We start from the raw sequence: 21,041 nt of genomic DNA on the forward strand, positions 1-21,041 counted from the left end.
CATATCTGTCAATTGGTTCCCATACATTCCCTTTAAACTTGTATTGAGGTGGTACATCCCTGGAGTCAGTTGCTGCTTTTGTCTGCTTTGTGTGTAAAGGATTAACCACAACAGGTCACCTTTAACTTATATTATTGCTCAGGACAACATTGTAATAATGCCACCAACCTGCCATTTTTTACACTTCTCCTTTCCAGCTTTGCTTTGCAAACCCATCTGGTGATGGCATCACCATGTTTGATCCACCCTCCCTCATTTCTCTGATCCTGTTACTGCATTTGAAGGGAGACACTTGAATAGTTCAAGACCCTTTCTCCAGTTTGACTGTGCCATGGAAGGCCCAAAGTGCTGCCCCACCTCCTCTGTGAGGCCATGGCCATGTGCTGCGGGCAGAGGGAAAAGGGGATTCAGCATCCCCTCACCTTTTCCTTCAGAGTCCAGGCAGCCTCTGTCTGCTTAAGCTGTTTCCAGTTCCTAAAACTTCAGCCCAAGTTCTGACAACAAATAGTGATTCCCTGAGTCACACAGAGAGATGATGTACACTCCTATACATGAGCAGCTGGACATCATCCATTCCTGTGGGCCATGTGCTCTACAGCAATGAACCAGGTACTGAGTTATTCTGCAGGATGCACCCCAAAATTTAATGTTGTCCCCATTGCAATCACTCCCAGAACAGTGTGTGCCACTGGGAGCATTCTGGACACAACACAAAGACAGCAGTTTCAAGCAGTGTGTTCCATGGATGAAAAAAACATTATTTTATGCACTGTTGTCAAAGCAAGAAGCCTCTGAAAAGCCTCAGAGCAAGATGAGTCTCAAACAACAGAAATTAGATAACAACTACAAAAATGCAAGAGTTGCTACTTCTAGTAATTATACCTTACTTACCTAATAATTGACAGTTTCTTACATTTTTTGTACAGAGATTAATAGCCCACACATAACAAAGAAAATGGCAATGGTAGGAATTCTTACTGTGGTGCAAACAGCAAATCCATTAGAATAAATTTAAAGAGAGAGAGACTACACGTTACAGCTTTGTAACTATTTCAAACTAAATAGATGTTGCAAAAGAAATAAAAGGAAATTTAAAAAAACCTACCCTTCTTTTTATACTTATTAAAGTGGCGCCGTCCTTTGCCAGTAAGCCAAAAACAAACAGAATGAAAATAAAATAATGAAAAACCCACACAAGGAGAACAGGAAAAGAAATTGCGAATAACATAAATCTGAATAATTAGAGTTCTTAAAATCAGATTAAAAAGTCAACTGATCAAACATCGCACAAATTTCTGGTTTAAAAAAAAATCCAAAAGCCTTCATTTCATTTAGATTAAAATATTAAACATGTTTCTTATTACATTGCATAATCAACTAGAAGTATCTGCTAAATGGCAACTTCATGGCAGTTGACATAAGCTACTTGACTCCATTTTTGTCCTTCTTTCACAAATTGGACACCATCTCTTAGCAGGCTATGCTCATCATATCAATGTAGAAATCCTATGTGATGGTGCATTGTTCACCTTTTCAGATTAGCTAAAGATGCTTATGATGCAAATCCAAGTATTTTAAAATGCAAAATTAAAGGAGGCTCTGCTCACAGTTGCAAAATAGTATTTGACAGAGTCTTTGGAAGTGGTTTTGTTAAAGGAGTGGAAGAGTTGCATGCCCTTCAAATATCTTATGAGATGAAATGAAATTATAGCCAAGTCTGAGTCACTTGTAGAACTCAACTCATTGTAGCACTGAACTCCATTCCCAAGTGGTCAAAGGCAGGACATGCTGATGGATGCCTGCTGCAGATTCACCACAGACCTTGAAAATCCAAACTAGGATCAGACATAAACAGCAACAATTCTAAGCAGGGACTTTTTGATATACTTCAGTGGTTTTATCACAGAGCTTACAGAAAAATAGAGATGAATAGAAAAAGGTGCAAAACACCAAAAAATAACAATAATCACAGCTGCATGTCTGATTCTTTAATTGATCCTTGGCCAGAGAATCTCTTTTCACCAATAGCTCCTACACATAATTGTGGACAAGAGGTTACTCACAGTGCAGTTCAATTCACAGCAAATCTTCCACTGGCTTTAACTGTACACACTTGCTTTATCAGGACACATCTCTGCATGGAATTATCCTTTGATTATCAGATTTTCTTTTTCTTTGTATGCCATATCTTATCCACATGAGATCAAAATGTATCATTACCTTTTTTGTATGTTAGATGAAATTCTTTAACCTTAATAAGGATAAACTCCAAAGGGAATTTTGCCTAAGCAAGAATGGAGTAAATCTGCTGATACTGAAGACCAGATAATAAGCTATTTCCACAGAATGAGAATGAGAAATACCCCACACAGCGTTTGGCAGGAGTGTTTGAGAGGGTGAAGTTTGTTCCATTTCAATCAGGGTATGAAAGTGTGTTACACCCTGTGGGTTGGGCCAAAAGTTCATCTCTTTCCAATAATTTTCATAGTGTTTTCTTGAAGCTAATGGATCTGAAGTCAAATCTGTGCTGTGTCTCACAGCTTTCCTTCATTTTTGTATTTTAGAACCATGTGGATGGAGGGGTCCCTGTGCACTGCCTGCAAATGGTTTGCAGAGACTCCCCTGATGTCTCACTGCCTCTGATGGCCTCAGCATCAGCCCTGGGATGAAGGATTGTGTTTCATATCTGTCAGACTTGGGGTTCACACAAAGGGAAGCTCTCAGACTGCTTTTACTGCATGGACCAAGTTCTAAAAGCCATCTGAGGAACTTGCTCACATTTTCTCCACATTTGAGTCTTGACTCAACTTATTTTTTATTTTATGGTGGAGAAGTGAGACATTGAAAGATGCATTGCTAAGGAAATAATGATCGAAAAAATGAAATTGAAAAAAAACATTATCCTTCCATACTTGTGACAGTTCAAATATAAATTTAACATTATGGTAGATGTACATTAAACATGTGTCCATACATGTAGTATGTATGATGTAAAGGATGTGATTCTCTATCGCATTTTACTGTGTTTACCCTGCACAGAATTCCAATTTTGATTTCTGAGTTCTGACACTGCTCTCACATATGAAGAGCATTCAAGTAAGCAGAAAAGCCTGTGGCTGTGAGAACAGGCATGAAAGGGGTGAGGCAAAAACCCCTTCCACCCAGCTCTCAGGGTAACACTGTGCAGCTGTTCCAGCACAGAAACACGAGTTCTGTCAACACACCCATGTTCTCATCTTGTGCAGTTTTTCAGGCTTCTTTGTTCTTTAGAAATACCATCATGTCTGACAAGAAAACAGTACCAGAGTTGAAGGAAGCTTCCATGAAACCATTTCTGCTTTTGAGGGGAAAGAGACAACACAGAAAGGACAAAGCAGGAAGCAGAGGGAATGCACTGAGGGGCAGGAGAAGCCTGACAAATAGTTTGACAAGCACCCTATTCAAAAGCTATTTATCTGTCACAGCCTGAAGGAAGTATTTTCTAGCACTAACACAGCACACAGTGCTACACAGAGGTTCAGTAGACAATGCAGGATTGCTGCACAACTCAGAATGCAAATGAGTTGATATAATGGCCATGTATGTGTGAAGGGTGGCAGTGAAGCACACAGCCACTGCATGCATACTTTCACAGGTTAACACCACAGAAAAAGCACAGAGCTGTCAGTCTGTATTTATAGCTCACATTATCACACCATTCACTTTGTGCAATACAGATATCTCCTCTCCAGATTTACCAGCTGTCTTAATTTCTCAGGTAATCAAACAACTACTTGAATGTTCTGTAAAATGAGCAGGGTGAATGCCGAAATAGCAGTCTTAGCTTTTCAAGCCCCTTGGGGTCTCTATTTCTCTTTTTTTTTTTTTTTTTTTTTTTTTTTTTTTTGTACTGGGGTATCTTCAAGAGCCAAGTGTGGAGACAAAACCCAGAAATTACTCACTCCAGTACAACTATGGCAGCTAATCAAGGAGTATTTGATCGACACATGGATGTGCCACAGCAGTGACAGAGGTGGGGCACAATGAACTCTCCCCATGACTGCATCAGGAATCTAAGAAGAAATGAGCAAATTTCTAAGGCCCTTCAAGTAATCTTAAAAAGCTTTCAAACACCAGGCTTTTCCCCTTGGAACCCTAAAAACCCCATGGAAAATAACTGTAAGCATGCTATTGATAGTGTGCCTAAATCTCACACAAACTAAGAAGGAAGCAAACTGTAAAATGTCCTGAGTGTGCTCAGGAGCAGAGGGCAATACAACCAAGCCACTGAATTTAAACAACACATCTGCTACTGGCTGTACAAACTAAAGAGGTTGTCCTTTATGAATCATTTCCGTACCACTGCTATCCAAAGCTCTCAGAAAAACCTAATGAACACACACTGCCAATCCAAAGATGTCATTTAGATTTCTAGTTAATCCTTGATAGCAGTGTATTTCCCAGTTTTAGTTGTTAAAATTTACAACTGACATTTCACAAAATGTTCATTTTAAGATTTTATCAGGTCCTACCTATTTTCCTACAAAAGGTAAAGTTCCTTTGGTCAAAGAGTAATTTTATATGCAAGAAAGATGCTTTGTACTAAAAGTAAGGCTCAAGCAAGCCAGAGTATGTACTACACTCTATCAATGAAGACAATCAGTCTTTTCTTGCAGACCAGATTATCAGAAAGCATTGATAATTCATCCACTTTTCCAGAAAATAAATATTTTCTGCCATTTCTGTCTACTACGTTTGCCACAAAAAAAGGCTGTAGCTATGCAAGCTCATTGGAAATGCGGCAATACTTCCTCAAGATCTAAGAATAAAAAAAGCAAATTGTTCCATTTCAACCTAACTCAGACCCATTCTAGGTAGCAGGCACTGTAGATCAATAGATGACAGACACACACTGTGGTTATTTGTAAATATAGGGAAAATGATACCTTTAGCACAGTCTGCTCCATGAAATCCTGGAAAACAGTGGCAGACACCTGAGACACACTCGCCATTCCCATGGCAATGACGTGGGCAGTCTTGCACTGAGTCTGAAATTGAAGCATCGCAAGTACATTAATTGCTTGGTTCCTTCTTAGGCTACAGATATTTTGCTTATTTTTTTCTTCATTTTAATTTGTCCTCAATACTTAGAAGCGAAACTCCTAACAATAATAGCAGCACAAGGTTCAGGTGAGGCAGAATGCACAGTTTCATGAGAGCATGAGTACATGTAGAGATCTAGTGACACACACTAAAGTCACATATTAAGTTCTGGGCTTTATCAGAACCCAAGGTCTTCTGACAGTGCTCAAATCCTCTGCTCCAAAAATAGGCAAGACCTCTTCAGACTTCTACAGCCATGCTGAGTTTATGTTGTGCAGCAAACACAATGCTTCCTCAGGAAAATCAACACTCTCCCTTTTGCAATGAGACTGTTCTTGCTCAACCACCCTGCCATGGGAAACTGATCATCCCAAGGACTCTGTCTTCTTTTCCTTCTACAGGCATTTGAAGCCTCATTAATTAAGCTGACAAAAGTATCTGCTGAACATGACAAAGAGGAGCTCTTTTGCTGTGGCAAATCTACTCGACCCTTAAAGAAATGAATTAAAAGATGCAGGTGGCTGTGCAAGTGAATGAAGAAGAGTTCTGTAAAACACAGGACAAAGTTTAATATCAGAGTTCGAGTGACTGACTGAAATGTTGATGACCTCAATAATATGAGAAGAGTAGACACATAAGCCTGATAACATTTCAGCTGCACCAAAATACTTATTTTCCACAATTTCTGTTATCATTTGGATAAGGCACACACTACTTTGCATAAAAACAATCTAAAGATAAAACTCCGTTTTTGAAATCAATTCTTAAAATTATTTTAATTTGAAAGCTGTTGGATTTCAGCAGAACATATTTTCAACAGGGAATTATTGGAACAAAAATCTAATTGGAATATTATTCTTCACTATCATTCTCTGTTGTTGTGGGACCTGTGGTTCCAAACTAAATGGTTCTGACAGCCCCAGGCACCAAATCAAGCTGCTGTACAACACAGAAAAGAGAATTTGGATTTGGAACTAGCAGAACTATGGAGAGTATTTTTATTTGTCAAATAAAACTGCAAAGAAGAAAAGGATTCAAGTAGAACTTTAAATCTAATTTTACAGTTACAGGACACTAAAGCAAATTTTTAAAGAGATGACATTAGCTTGGGCTCTTGAAATGAGTCATATAAACAACGGAAAGTAAAAATTGAAACGTAATTCTCAAAGATATCAATTTGTCTCATGAAGAAGCTTGTTTATAGATTTATTCATTATTTTGCTTCATGGCACACAAAAGCATTTTCTATGTATTCAAAATCATGGTGAATTTAGTATTGTCTAGGAGTTCACATAATTTCTGTTATTCTTCCTCCTCTTCCACACCAGAGAGATGTTCAGCTGTCTCAGAGCCTTTCATTATGAAGCATCTGATACAAGGTGTGTAGAACCAGATAAAACACTATATTTTTCTCCAGATTTCATTTCAATCACTATCATTGCTCTATCAAGTAGCCTACCTGGCTATTACACCTTTGATGCTCTTGAAAGCAATAGCCTTGACCTGGCAACCCTGTAAAGGGCAGCTTATAATATCCCAAGGTTTTCTAAGCACAACAGGGGCAAAACAAGATATGAGCACAAATATTGTTGGTTTTAGAGAAGTGGAAAAAGCCTTCTATGGAAAATATGGGGGAAAATTATATAATGTCATAGTTTGGCAGGGGAGGAATTTAGAGAAGTGATGCAAAAGCTTTTTGTGTAATTGATAGTTTGTGGAACCACTATGTATATATACTAATTTTTTAACATTCACAGAAAAGTATTTTTTCATCTTAATTCAGGGGAACAGAAACAATTATGCTTGTACTTAATGACAGTGTTGATTATTCACCTACTCCCTTTGGGATTTAGGCAAACAGACTGAATGCTATATTAATGTAAAAGGAAAAAAATCTAAGATACATATTAATATGGCAAGACTAGAAAACACCTCTGACTATTTTTCATCAAATCTAAACCCTCATTTTGACTTTTTACACCTTCCCTGAAGTAAGAGGAATTACAGATTTATACAACACAGTGCCATTTCAGACTTCACCAGCCAGGACAGAATATCACAAAGGATACCTCAGAATTTGTTACACCTCTGTGGAAAGATAGTCAGCAAAGTTCATTAAGAGCTTCAAAGGACAACAAATCTAATAAAGCTTGGAAAATTTAGACTCAGTTTGATTCTCAACTGAATGTAATCCTATTCTAACAAAACTGCAGCTGGATGTTCTTCCGCCACGTTGAGGAGATGACTCACTGCTAGGTGAGTGGTAAGCCGTAAAGCAACATACAGCTAATTAACTGGCTCAATTAATCTCTAGGATGGCTGCAAACAATAATCTCATTTGCAGGTATCATTTTCTTGAGCTGTCTTTCCACCAAGATTAAACAGCTCTCCTGTTGGATACTATACCACCTGGGTGTAAAGAAGCATCTTCAGAGAAGCAAATAAAAAGTAGCAAAATGACAGAGATAAGGGAGAGGAACATTAGCTGGGGAATGCTTCAAACCACACTGAATTTTCTGAGCCTTGTTTTCCAAAAGTAAACTCGAGATCTATGGGAATGCTAAAATATTAAGAGAAAAATTAGTGAATTAAAGTCAGCACACCCCATTACTGATTCTTTGCTAAAGCAGTGTTGAGGAAAAAAGTGCACAGCATCACATAAGGACAAACAGGCCAAACACTGCAGGAAAATATTCCAACTTTGGGTAAGGCAGGGTATAAACAGAGAAGAAAAGTGCCCAGCTGGTGGGAGCACCTACCCAAAATGACCGTGCTGAAGGAGACCACCTCCTTGTCCTTGCCATCGTTGTAGAAGGCCAGGTGCCACAAGCCCACGTCCAGGTACTGCACGAACACGGCCTCGTTCTGCACCAGGGTCTGCACGCTGCGGCGCTCCCGCGGCGACTCCACCACGCTCCACTTCTCCTTGCCATCCAAGCGCTCCATGAAATCGTACTGCGGGGAGGAAAAACAAAAACCAGGGGGGAAAAAAAAGAGAACACAAACAAAACCCCAAACTAACAGACCTGAATACAGAACTGAATACAAAAATCTGCCTCTCTATTTTTCTCCTCTACCTTGTTATAAAATGGTATTCTGGAAGAAATGAGAAACTAACATTTACTAGCTGACCATGGAACACAAAGAGATTCCGTGACTTTTATTCTTTCTTAAACAGTGACCTAGAATTATGCATCTTTCCTCTGCATAAGTGATCACAAAACGTACAAACTGACAGGATGGTTTTTGAGAAACAATTTGAAATCTATTATTTGACCCATTAATTTTAGGTTCCTACACAGCTTTCAGAGATTCAGGAGACCCACACCCTTTTCTAATCAATTGCCTGCAATAAATTCTTTTTGAAACAGGAATAGATATCTGAGGTGTAACACCAGACATATTGTTGAATGGAAGCCCCCAGAATGTGAAACAGGAATAGCACAGACAGGAAATGTGTTTGTCTAATGTAACTCATGACCAGATAAACATACACCGCACAATTTTTACATCACAGAGTAAAAGTTGCTTACCTGAGGTTGTATGAGGAACAATCAGGGCAAGTGTGATACAAAAACCAGAGGGAGCATGGAAAGGAATAACACAAATAAGGGAATTGAACATATATTAAGGAAAACTGAGAATTTCTGTTTGGATGGCTTCCAAAGAAGGTAGAACATTGCATTAATCTTTGGAAAAGGGATCAAACAGAGCAAGTGATTATTTAGAACATAAGAGCGATGGCACCATTAATGGCATGAAACTAAAAAAAGAAAGAAAGAAATTTAAGATGAATGTCAGATAAGCTTCCCATCTATTAAGCTCAGTAAATAGCCTCCCAATGGAGATGCCACAATTAAGCAAGACTGGAAGAAATATTGGTTAGTCTACAAGAGGGAATAACTCTGCATAACAAAGCAGCTGGGAGAGCTGTCCTAATAGGCTTTTTTTCTGTCATTAATGTCTGTGATTCTGGAGCTCTCAAGCTCAACTGAGTAGATCTCATAGTCCCTATCTAAGGGAAGCCCTTAAGAAACACCAAAACCAATATATCTAATCTTTTGATAGCTGTATAACAAGTCCCCTATGAAAACACATCTTGTTTTAGACACATTTATCTGTGTAGGAGTAGATAGAGATAGATAGACATGTCTAAAGAAAGATGCATGTGTTCAATAAAATACAGTAATAGTATGTGCTTGCTTGCCAGTAGCTTCATTACATTTCCCTCTGCATTTCCAGGCTGTGCCCACAACTATGAGAAAACATCTACCTTCTCCTACTTTCAACTTAAACAGAAATCTGTAACCTTGCCTCCCAAACAGAATAAACATCCAGAGAAGGACACACAGATTGTCTTTCACACTGCATTCCACTCAAGAACTGTGAGCCCTAGTAAATTATTCACAATTTGTGATAAAATAATGAAGATTCTCCCTATTAGTGGAAGACAGACAAATTTAGCACTCTTGTGCTATCACATCTATCCAAAACTGGGGTATAAAACCTCACCTTTCCAGCTGAAAACCTCTTATGTACCAGCATTACAGAGCTGGTATGCTCAGCCTTACAACAAAGGGAAATGTCTGCCTGAACTATTGTCTTGCTGGTAAACTGTGGAACTGACACTGACCTGCAGCCTTTCCACAAAGCAAATCCATGGCAGGGAGGAATTTGAGCCCAAATCTACTGATGTTGAGAGCTATCATCACAGTGAGTGCATTATGTACTCTATCTATGATTCTATGCTCTTAAATGAGGGACAAAGTAAGAGAAGTGGAATAAAAAGTTTCACTCAATATCAGATTGCCATCCACTTGAGCCTTTCCATATATGATTTAAATGGGAAAAGGTAAATCAGATAAATTAGTGAAACTCAGGCAAAGCATGCCAGAGATGTAGAGAATTCTGGCATGCCGGTAACTTTCAGCATATGTGAGGTACCAAACACACATATATCTATCTCTGAAATCAATGGCATTTGGGAAGATTGCTAAAAGCCATTGTCTAACAGTCAGAGGTTAAGGACAGACTCATCACCTCCTTGGGAAATGTTATTACTTGGGCAACATCTTGGGAAAAAGAAATTGTGCTCTTCAGAACAATTGTTCACAAAGGGTCAACTGGGGAAGCAGCAATAAAAGCTGACATTTCTCACTGGCAACACGCTGTTCCTCTCTGCTTGTGCTGGCAGGTTCCTCTGCCTCCCCCTGTTTGATGCTGATTCTACCTCATATAGCAGAGAAGGCTCAGCAGTTGGCCAGATCGAAGGGGAAGAGTTTTCAGCCTGAAGCTGCTTGAAGTAGTTTTAGCTGCAGAATCTCTTTTCATGATGATGGGGTGTGACCTGGTGAGAGCAGGTCCCTTGGCACAGTGATTTTAACTTGGTACAGTTAAAAGGGGTATTGCCCCTCTTTAATCAAACCAGGACAAATAATTTAATGGCCAGGCAAAAGCAAAATGGCTGAATCTGGATAACTCTGAATGCTGTAGTACTGGTGCAAAGCGATATAGAAAACAATAATACATTTTTATCCCTCTTTGGATTTCTCAGGACTGAGGGAAAAAAAAGAAAGAAGGAAGTTAATGTATCTGCTGGTCCTTCCCTGGGTATATTAATCTTAATATGTCAGTAAGGATCAGGCATTTGTGCCCCAAAATCGAAAATCCCTGACTGAAGGGTCACCAAGAAGACACTGGGAACTCATAAGCAGATAAGATTTCTTCACATGCTTGGCTGAATTATCATTTTGCTTTTCATGGCCCTGTTGATTTTTTGATTTACCACCCTTGCATGATTAATTACTTTTACATAATGTTGTGCTGAAGATATCACTCTTGCTTTAAAGCTACTTATTGGCATATATGAATAGATTAGAAAACCCATCTAGGAAAAGGAGGCAAGTAATTTCATGATCATGAAAAAGCAACTGTGGAATCCTTAATCTAACACACACACACACACAACTGCTAAGGAAGAGGCCACTAAATCACATGAATTAGGGAATGGACATGTCAGACCAAATTAAATCACTGAAGTAATTTGGAAGTTTCACTGACTTTTGGCTTTTTTGTTTTCTTTTTTAATGATCCTTTATAGTTCACGGCTTCATACTGAAAGTCACAAAAATGGCTAAAACAGCTCAGGAACAACATGCAGCAGAAATCCCAAATGACTACATCATCGGAGTTCAATTTTGCAGCAGGGAGTACTTACTATGATTAAAGCCCAATATAAGCAACTGACTTGCCAGCCTACACTGCTAAACAAATTCCAAATTCCCCCTCTCTCGGTGAGTTTGTTTATTTTTACTACCCAGCATACTGAAATCCTACCGCTTACTTTTATTTACAAACCTAAAACCTCATGCTAAGTTCTTTCTGAGCAATTTGTTTTTATAATTTCTCCATTCAGGGCTCTCTACCCTCTGATGCATTTTATTCATGGGCTAATAAAGGCTTTCTTTTTCTGGTAACCATGGGGAGCCAGCAGAACAGTTTGGGAGCTTCACACCTATGGCTGTGAGTCCAGCACTGCACAAAGCCACCGAGCCCAGCCACACACAGAGGAAAGGAACCACTTGTGACCACTGCGGAGCTGAGGGAGCTCGCAGGGCTCAGGATTGGAAATGCAGAGAGCTGCAATAATCTTCAGGGATTTTCTTAGATTTGAAACAATTTGCATACCTCCACAAAAAGCCTAGGAGTTTTTGAGATTAGGAATTGAAAAGAATGATCTCCTAGAGCTCTCGTCTCAACGAGGGATGCATGTTCAACAGGAGAGGGGGAGCGCGCCTGGGGTGGCGGCCAGCATTCGCCTTTATGCCAAAGCCCTGTAGGATCTAAGCAGCCAGGAAAACATATGGCAGGGAAACTTGTTTGCAAAGTGCTCTAAAATTAGTTCTTCATAAAATCCAGTTGGTAATTATTCATTAAAACACGGCCATGAAACATCTGACACCCATGATGGCAGCCAACCAAGCGGTTTGTTCCCACATTTGGATTTCCACAATCCAGCCAGTTCAGGCCAGCCCCGTGGCCACCAGGCAACTTGAGGTGCTCAGAGCACCTGAAAGTGTTTGAGCACCTGCTAAAAACCAAGAAAACACTGATGCTCCCCTGCTCTCAAAGGTTTTTTTTCAAATAAAGCCATTTCCTGGTCTGAATGAAAAGAGTTTTCGTTTTGACATGAAACATTTATAAGTATAAGCCACGCTGCTGGAAATGAAAACAATACAGCCCCACACATTGCCTTCTCCAGACATTCCAGGGAAGTTCCTCTCAGGTTACCTCATTTCATGCATCATTTGGAACGTGCTACCAGCATGTAGCAACACCACAACTCCTGTAAGCTCTGCAGAGTCACTTCATGCATTATTTGATATTTACAGTTCATTTTCTATACATTATCAATTCTATTAATATGACTCTCTTCTGCTAAATTCCTATTGATCATTCAAGCCTGCAATGTGCATTTTTTTATTTCTGCATAGGATTTCTGCATAGCAGTACACAGGTTGGAGGGATTTTGCCCAAAAGCACTGCATTCCTGTTTGTACTCTGCTTGCCACTCAAAACTGCATTTTGGCCTCTCCTCAGAGCTCCCCTCCCCATGCACACAGCACACAGGCTGCATCCAGACAAGTTTACAGCTACATCAGTTTGACTGACTAAACCAGGCACTTGGAATATTTGCTAAACAGTAATACTGAGAAGGTTAAATCTCAGCAGGGCTCTCAGACAGGAACTGCATCTTGTTGTCTCAGGTTAATCATGTACCTAATTTGCTGATTATTGACTTGTTCCCACAAAGGATTTTACTCAGCTTGACATATGAGCACTGATCAGTGATGAACTGTCAAGCTGTTCACTGCTTTAGAGCTCATGTCCCTAACCTACAAAAACAAAGATTTTAAATTTCAATTTTAAAATATCGTCTGGTGTCAACTTCAGACTGTTTTCATTCATACAAAAGTATTGTGCTCCTTTCTGTCAGAACAAGGCTTCTTTTCACTCATTCAGGTCTGTAACAGCTTGCATTTCTTATTCTAAAATAATTTCTCTTGGTAGCAGCTTGACTGAATTTTGATTGCTGGGCAAACTACAGCAGGAACCTCCCTATTAACAAGCACCAGGACCCTGCCTGAATGTGGGAGGTTTATGCTGGTTCATATTGCAGATTCAGACCAGATCTATACTAGTTTATACACGGTGTGTTTCATTAACCCCACTTATGAAGAGGTTTAGAATTGCTTCCTCAGAATACTGGAAAGCAGGTACCCTGAGGAGGAATCCAGCTCAACAGGAAACACAGATGATATTTCTCATTATTTAATTTAACAGAAAGGTCACAAAATTTCTATTCTATTCATGTGAGGTGGAGTCAGAGGAAAAAAAAACTCTGCCTGATCACAGCCTTCTCAGATGAGAACATCATAATGAAACCTAGAACAAATACATCTGCAAAATAAAGTTCATCCTGAATTAAAAGAAAATGTTTTGTACTACCAACTACTTCCAACTGGATTTCTTGTAAAAGATACAGGTATACCTCCCTCATGTCTTAGTCAAAAAATTAAAATTAACCTGTATTTACAGCAAACTTTGGTGATTGCTTCAGAGCTTTGGTTGCCCTAAGTAATTTTCATTTAATGATTTATACTTTTGTTTTGTTTTCCTTAAATAAATTCCCATTTTATTCATGGTGGAATAGGGTAAGTGAGCACTAAAATTCTGAATTGAGACATGTGCAACGAATTATGCCATGACCTCACTGGAACAGCTGAAGATCCACAGACAGAATTTCACCCTCAAGACAGCATATTGAATGAAGCCTTACAGCCAAAATCAAAACATTCTGAAGAAAGGCTCCCACCCTGGAACACATTCTCTGAAGATATAGTTTTTGTGCTGCCTGCATGGCTGGAAATGACTGAAAATCAGTCAGCAGCCCTCTGCAATTTCCCAATTTCTCCAGCCTTTGTATCAAATTTCAGGACAGCATATGCTAACATGGAAAACTGACCAGATCCTCCCCTCCTTGGGCTGTGCACTGCTGATGCTGATTTCTTACCACTCAAACACACCCATGCAGTAACTCATAGAACATTGGAAAACAGCTTACTACAGAAAGCTGATGAATTTTGCACAGCCAAAGCTCCTTCTGCACAAATTCTTAGAAGCAGAGGTAATAAACCCAAATCAACCTCCTCACTCCTTTACTCTCAAGTCTAATCAAAGATTTTGGTCTTCAACTCATCAGTTTTGTCTCACAGATAACTGGATAGTTTTATCCCAGTTTGTACCAAGATTATACCAGAGAATTAACACCACATTTGAATAGCAAATACATAATTTCCTATTTTATAAATGTATTGCTTTAACAACTCAAAAATGTTAAGATGAGGGTGGTTCAGTCAAGTAAGACAAATGAAGGAATTCAGGAAATCCCAAAACTTGAATTCTGTAAACTCCAACATAAACCCAACAAAGATGATCTAAGTTTTGCATTCTGACATTTAAAGCCGACAAACACATTGATAAATTACCTGGGCATGTGATGGTGGGAGTCCTCTTCTTATATAAACACCAAAAAGAGCATCCTTCCCTAAGGATATGTTGAACTTCAGGAACTGTGGCTGGCTGATATGGATCTGAGACCTCCAAAAAACTCCTGGGGGCACCTCCTGGGTGACCCTGTGGCCAACTTCTGTTTCTCCACTATCTATGCTGCTATTCCTAGTGACCCATGGTCCTGTAAAACAAAAGCAAATATAAATCAAATGAGACAACTGGTTTAAATGCAGGTAGTTTTATTCATTCAAGATTAACATCTGTGGCAGTGACACCTCTTAAATCAAACTGTAACTTTCTTATTCTGATGCAATCTGCCTGCTGTTCCAGTCAGGATGTAAGAATTTGGCCCTTATATTTGAAGCAAAAACTCTGCAAATCTCTTTTTTTTTCATGGAGAATCAGCAATCTCCTCATCCCTCAAACCCTTTAATTCTGTGATTGCTCCTCAGTGATCAAACAGCAACAGCAGAGTCAATTAAGCACACGTGAATCTCCTTGTGCTCTTTTCAGTTGCATCTTGTACACAACTGGGGTATAAAAATTTGCCAGAAAGGTGAAATGAAGGGTAACTTCAATGTAAATGAACTGATTGCAAATTTTTATTACCACTGTTTTCTTCACTGAAGTAGTCCAATAGACTTTAGGTCACAGAAAAGAGAGTTGACAGAAGAAATGAAATGCACACAAAAGGCTTTAGAGGACAATGTCTGTGCTCTAATGTGCATCTTCTCCTTGAAACAGAGTTAGCACAGCTCAGTGCAGTGCCTTTGAAGCTTTCTCTGCCTCAAGCAGGGTCTATCTACAAGTCTTCTTCCCCTGTGCTCTGGTTAGTTAAAATCCATCATTTGTTGGTTTTTCAGCATGCATTATTGAAGACAAGATACAAGGCCTTTCTGGTTGAGTGCTCTGGCTTCCAGCCCATGAAATAGTCAACCCTTAAAATATGGTGCAAATCCTTTCTGTTCTCAACTGAACAGGTTCTGAGGCTACACATATTTTAAACACGGAGTGCAGAACATGGAGTTAGCAGTGTTTTTAAGCTACAGTATGCAGCATTGCTTGGTTTTGTGTTCTGTATTCCCAAACAACATGGTGAGAAATCCATTTAAAAATTCTTACAAAGACACTATAATAAACCAGACAACCACAGAAAATATCTGTTTACAATCACAGAAACTTAAAGGTATCACTAATACCACTATTACCATAGACTGGATGCTAGTGATACCTCTGATAAAACCTGACAGCATTTGTAAAAAGCGTTTACTTCATGGGGGTTTTTCTGTTTACTTCATGCGGGTTTTTCTGCTGTAGGGTAATGCTGTTTTCAATAAAGGGCAAGTTACTTTTGAAATACCTTCCAGCACTGTATGAATGTAATGGGATGGCACAGAACAACATATAATTCCAGCAGGTAAGTACATAACAGCTTTTCTGTCTTGACTATCTTTAATTGAGAGAGCAGCAAAAGCACGGTTTCAATTATAGATTCTAAATTATCTGTGTTAGCAGCACTTACACTTGTACATAATGAAACAGATACTATGTTGGCAGTGTTTTGAAATGGTAAAAGAATGCTCTGAATACCAACTGCTCTACAGCTTTTGGCAACTTGTTTGTTTTTTCATTTTCTATGTTAATGGGTCTACAATAACAGCACTGACAAAGAAAGGGAAGGCAGGAGAAGCTGCACCAAGAGGCTGCAAAAAGGAGGAAAAATGGCTGAGAGGGTCCAGCAATGTGCCCTTAGTGCCACAGAGAACAACCAGATCCAAACACATCCTGCTTCACGGAAACTACAGAATTTCACTTCTAATAGATTACTGCAACAGAGGATATCTCAAGGAAGGCAAGCACCACCTCACTAGAATTTAAATTAGTTCTCACCCACCTACATGGAGAGGAAAACCAGGGGCAGAGAACACACCAAAAATCACCTGTGGCATGATATACTATCACTGGCAGAGCTGGGAAGTCAGCAAAGACTGCAGGCACCTTCACCTCCTTTGAGAACATTACATTTATTTCACAATCCCAACATATGGTAATAAATAATGAGTATTTTTTCAATATTTAAAAGTAAGCTGTAAATAATTTCTTTGGAAGCATTCTTTAATGAATATAAACTATATCTAATTTGCAAAAGGCTCCTTGACACACTGTAAAGAACCTTCTTCTTCAGGAGCAAGATATCCATAGCCAACCAGCCAAAGCAAAAGCTATTTCCAGGAATTATTATTATTATCCAGTGCAGCAAATGTACAGAGGCCACAATAGTCTGTGTTGGCAGTTATAGTTTCACTGGCTATTAAAGAAACTCCAAAACTGTCAATGGCTTTTGCTAATTATGTATTATGTATATAATTATGTATTCTCTAGAACTGTAAAGATGTAAATTGTAGAATAGAATAGAACTGTAAAATAAATTTAATTCGAATGGAGGATAAGGTTTTAGTATTTCTAGATAAATTTACCCTTAGTTTCCTTTGGATATCCAAATTTCTGCTTTGTATTTCTCTGTGGGAAAGGGCATTTTTCAGGATTCAAGGATCCTCAAATATATCAATTAAGCTAAAATAATAAAACTTTAGCCATCAGGAAAACCAGAGTTACATTCATACTACTTCAGCGTGCAAAGGTAAAAAAAAATATATTGGATGTCAGACTTTCCTCCAAAAAATTACTACAAGACAATTCCTTTGAATTTCTCATCAGCAGGTTGAAGTTATCACGGTGAAATAAAAATTGGTGAAAACTGCAGATAAGACAGTTGAATTTGCAGTTATTACTGAGCCCAGAGACTTGATTCAGGTTTATCTAACACTGAAATGATTCTGTTCGGTTTGATATCGCCCTTGGAAGCATCTCCCCACAGATACACTTTTATTTTGTTCTACAACACAAATTACCTGGTTCCTAGTTCTCCTCCTGGAACATCTTAGGAAAATCTCCCTGGGAAGGGAATTGTGACAGGGGTTCACCCCAGCAGAGGATTTTAAGAGCAGGTTAGATGATCAGCTCTCAGAAGTGGCTGAGATATATTTAACCTGCAGCAAAGAATGGGGCAGATGGGTGACTCTTTTCAGTCTGTATTTCTGTAGTGTTTCAGAATATTTCAGAATGCTCTATACCCAGCCTGTGCCACATCTGCAAGGAACAGCTGCTGCCTCACCTCTGGCATGCTGAAAGGATCCTTTCCTTTTGCTTTTAAGAATTTAAATCATGGCATCCTGTTTTTATGGAGCTACATTACAATGCTGTAATAACAAAATTTAGAAATGCTTCAAGTTATACTAAAACCCAGGTTTCATATTTGCAAGCTTAGCTAACAACTTATAAAGTTTTAAGTTCCCCAAGATGTCAATAAACTCTAAAGATTATGCATTATTGAATCATGCTCTCATAAATTCCTGCTGAATTATCCTTGTTGGTATGACACAAAACCAGTGACAGCATCTTGGCTCTGCTCCTTGCTCTGATACTGCCATTGCACCTGGGTTGGTCATGATCTTGCTGCTCTCAGATGCCTATTTGTAAAACAGAATTATTAACAATGACCAGTCCTCACCTTGAAGATGAGGAAGGCAGAGCAGTAAATATAAATATTACAGGAGGTGTCTAGGTGTCTCAGTAGTGGCCTCTTCATACTGTTTCCTCCCAGGATATAAAGGAATGCAAAGTAGATATGACCACTGAATCTACCTCAGTTAATAGGCTAAAGTTGATTTTTTCTTAAACCTGAGAAGCAGACCATCATCCCAACTTTGTATTTGCAGAGCCTTTTTCTGCGCTAACAGCTTCCCTGGCAAAGCATGTCACTAGAGACTCAAACTTTTTATAGCTCCCTTCAGTCCTCACCTCCTAATGCAGAGAATGTATCTTGCCACCTGACTCACTCCCCTCCAGCTATTTTTAGAAGCTTTTCCAATTGATGGACCACTGCAGATTACATTCAAAGAGCATCAACTGCATTTTAGTGAAGGTACAGATGTGACAAACTGACAAATCTGTGAAGAAAGACCAACCCAAACTACTCATGCTGCTGTGAACAAATGAATCCCAAGATCATTCTCTCTGTTGTGGGTGACTGTTGTAAAGTTCTATGTTTATCTCATAACTCCATAGATACTTGATTTTTTTTTTCCCCTGTCATTTTCTCTCTATAAACATCTACAAAAGAGTTTTAAAAGCATACTTCTTCATCTTACCCAGGGGAGCCATTTCAATCACGCAGTCAAACATATATTCATCAACTAAATAACACTTATTCATTTAAACTGCTGTTTTATTTACCCAGCTGAATTACTATTTTGGCATATACATTTGAAAAGACTGTTTTTAGCATTCAAGTGTATTTGCCTTTGAAGCTATCAGACAGGCAATCCACGACAACAGCAATGCAAACTCCCCCTGCTAAGCTGTCAGCAGGTCTCATCTGTGAGCTGGAGGTCAGACTCAAGGTGGCAGAGGATGGGACATACCCAGTCAGCCTTTGATTTAACTGATGTCAAGCAGTGTCAGCCATGGAGGCAGAGCTGTATTTACACTGCAACCAGATATACTTGATTATTTATAACTACAGTATCCTACATTGTAGCTAAAATTAAAAATAAAAATGAAATCTGGCTACCAGCAGTGTCACACTACAGACATCACATTGAAACAGCAATTAACTCCAGTGCTGTGGCTGTGTGCCTCTATCATGGGGATGACTGCAAATTGCATCTTGATGGCACTCTTGAAAAATACCTAGCAGAATAACCATTCCAGTGGATCTGAAATGAACTACCAAGATAATGTGGACAAGCTCAAATTAAATATGAGGAATAAATATCATCAGGGTTGGTTAAATTCTCTTTACCTTCTTTTCCTGTAATTCTATATTTCTAATAAATCACTGCTAGAGACATAGCTTATCTTATCTTTTTATCTAGCTTATTTTTCTGCTGTTCTTTTATATAGCCAGGGATTTTCACAGATGACTTGGAATTCTGAAGAAATTTATGGTACAGCTGTGTAAAGGAAACCATTCAATATAAAAATAGACTCCACTGACTTTTTGCCAAAAGAGACCGTGTGAGAATTACTATGGTTCAGCACGATAGTTTAACTTTTTTCCTTAAGTAAATTTGCTACTTATATGGCCAGACATGTCTTATTGTTCCAGTAAGGCAAATAAAATAGAGTAGAAAATGCCTTTTCCATACAAATATCTTCAGTGGAAAAATCAGTGCTATGCACTGTTACCATACTGACAACTCCCTGTATGAACTTACACTTCAAATTATCTACTATCACCTAAGTGCCCTCGGACTCAGGTGAGAACAGATTTTCTCTGGAATGTGTACAATAGATTGACTGCTACTGCAAAACAAATTCCCTCAGCTGCAATGAGCTAAAAAGGCAGGCAATGAGAGTTTGTCTGCAGGAGCTGCTGTGGCACATTTGAACTTCAGTCACACTCAAGATGCTGAGGCACCAATGAGCTCTGTTCTGGAAAGTGAGGAGGAAGGAAGCTTCTGAGTGTATGAGCTTTCAGAAGTCCTGAAAAACAGATTCCAGTACAAAACCAAACCTATTGTGGAAAGAGGAAAGAAAATCTTCAAAGTGAGTGTCTGCATAAAACCCCGGCTCTGGCTCAGCTGCAGCCAACCAATGTGCAGGGAAATGAAGCAGTTTGCTTTTACTAAAACATGACACACCTGATACACCTAAAAGTTTAGGCACATCTTCACATTCATGTCAGTATGGCTTCACAAGAGCCATTGCTTTCAGAATCAAAAGCAAATTATAACCAAAATATAATTAAGATCTGTTGGTTCACTGCATTTTACAAAGAGCAAAGACATACTAGTATGGATTTCTAGATCAGGATAGCAATCATCTCTGATTGTTCATCTCTTTGGTGCCTGAGTGAGAAGTAAGGGCTTCTAGAATTGGAACCTTGGACACGGCATATACCTGTTGTCATCTTATCACAGGGGTTCCATACTGTTGTCTCCTTATCACAAAAGTTCCATACCTTCTTGGTGTTTCTCATGGGCACCCCCTCAGAGCACTGACTCTTTCTCCTTCACAAACTGACTCCAGTTCCCCTCTTACCCAGCCACCCCACTCTTTTATAGCATCTTCTTCTCACTGGTCAGAGCTGTGGCCTGGTAAAGTCAGGCCCGTTCCTAATCTTTGATAATTGGCCCAGCTGCAACTCCTTATGGATAAGATTACTTTCTACACTATCTTTATTTTCTTATATCCTGCTACATTTACCAAACTTCATCACTTAACTTTGAACAGAGCAACTCATGCTATCACCATTAACACACCCACAAAGCTAAAACTCCTCTTCTGTAGAATTTAGCCAAATCCTTTGCTTTTCTGAGACA

At 39.0% G+C, this 21,041-nt stretch overlaps 1 protein-coding gene across 12 annotated transcripts in view; it reads right to left on the bottom strand.

The window, feature by feature from the left end:
* TENM2 (teneurin transmembrane protein 2) overlaps nucleotides 1-21,041 on the bottom strand; it is a 615,620-nt gene that overhangs the window by 100,731 nt on the left and 493,848 nt on the right. For all 12 annotated transcript variants that reach the window (XM_063168605.1, XM_063168602.1, XM_063168601.1 and 9 more), the window contains 3 exons: nucleotides 14,631-14,836; nucleotides 7,842-8,037; nucleotides 4,926-5,027 (listed from right to left, as the gene is read on the bottom strand). In XM_063168605.1, coding sequence (XP_063024675.1) covers nucleotides 4,926-5,027; nucleotides 7,842-8,037; nucleotides 14,631-14,836 — 504 coding nt within the window. The remainder of the gene's footprint in view (nucleotides 1-4,925; nucleotides 5,028-7,841; nucleotides 8,038-14,630; nucleotides 14,837-21,041) is intronic.

This window comes from Melospiza melodia, chromosome 14 (genome assembly GCF_035770615.1).
Source record: "Melospiza melodia melodia isolate bMelMel2 chromosome 14, bMelMel2.pri, whole genome shotgun sequence".
Classification (NCBI taxonomy): domain Eukaryota; kingdom Metazoa; phylum Chordata; class Aves; order Passeriformes; family Passerellidae; genus Melospiza; species Melospiza melodia.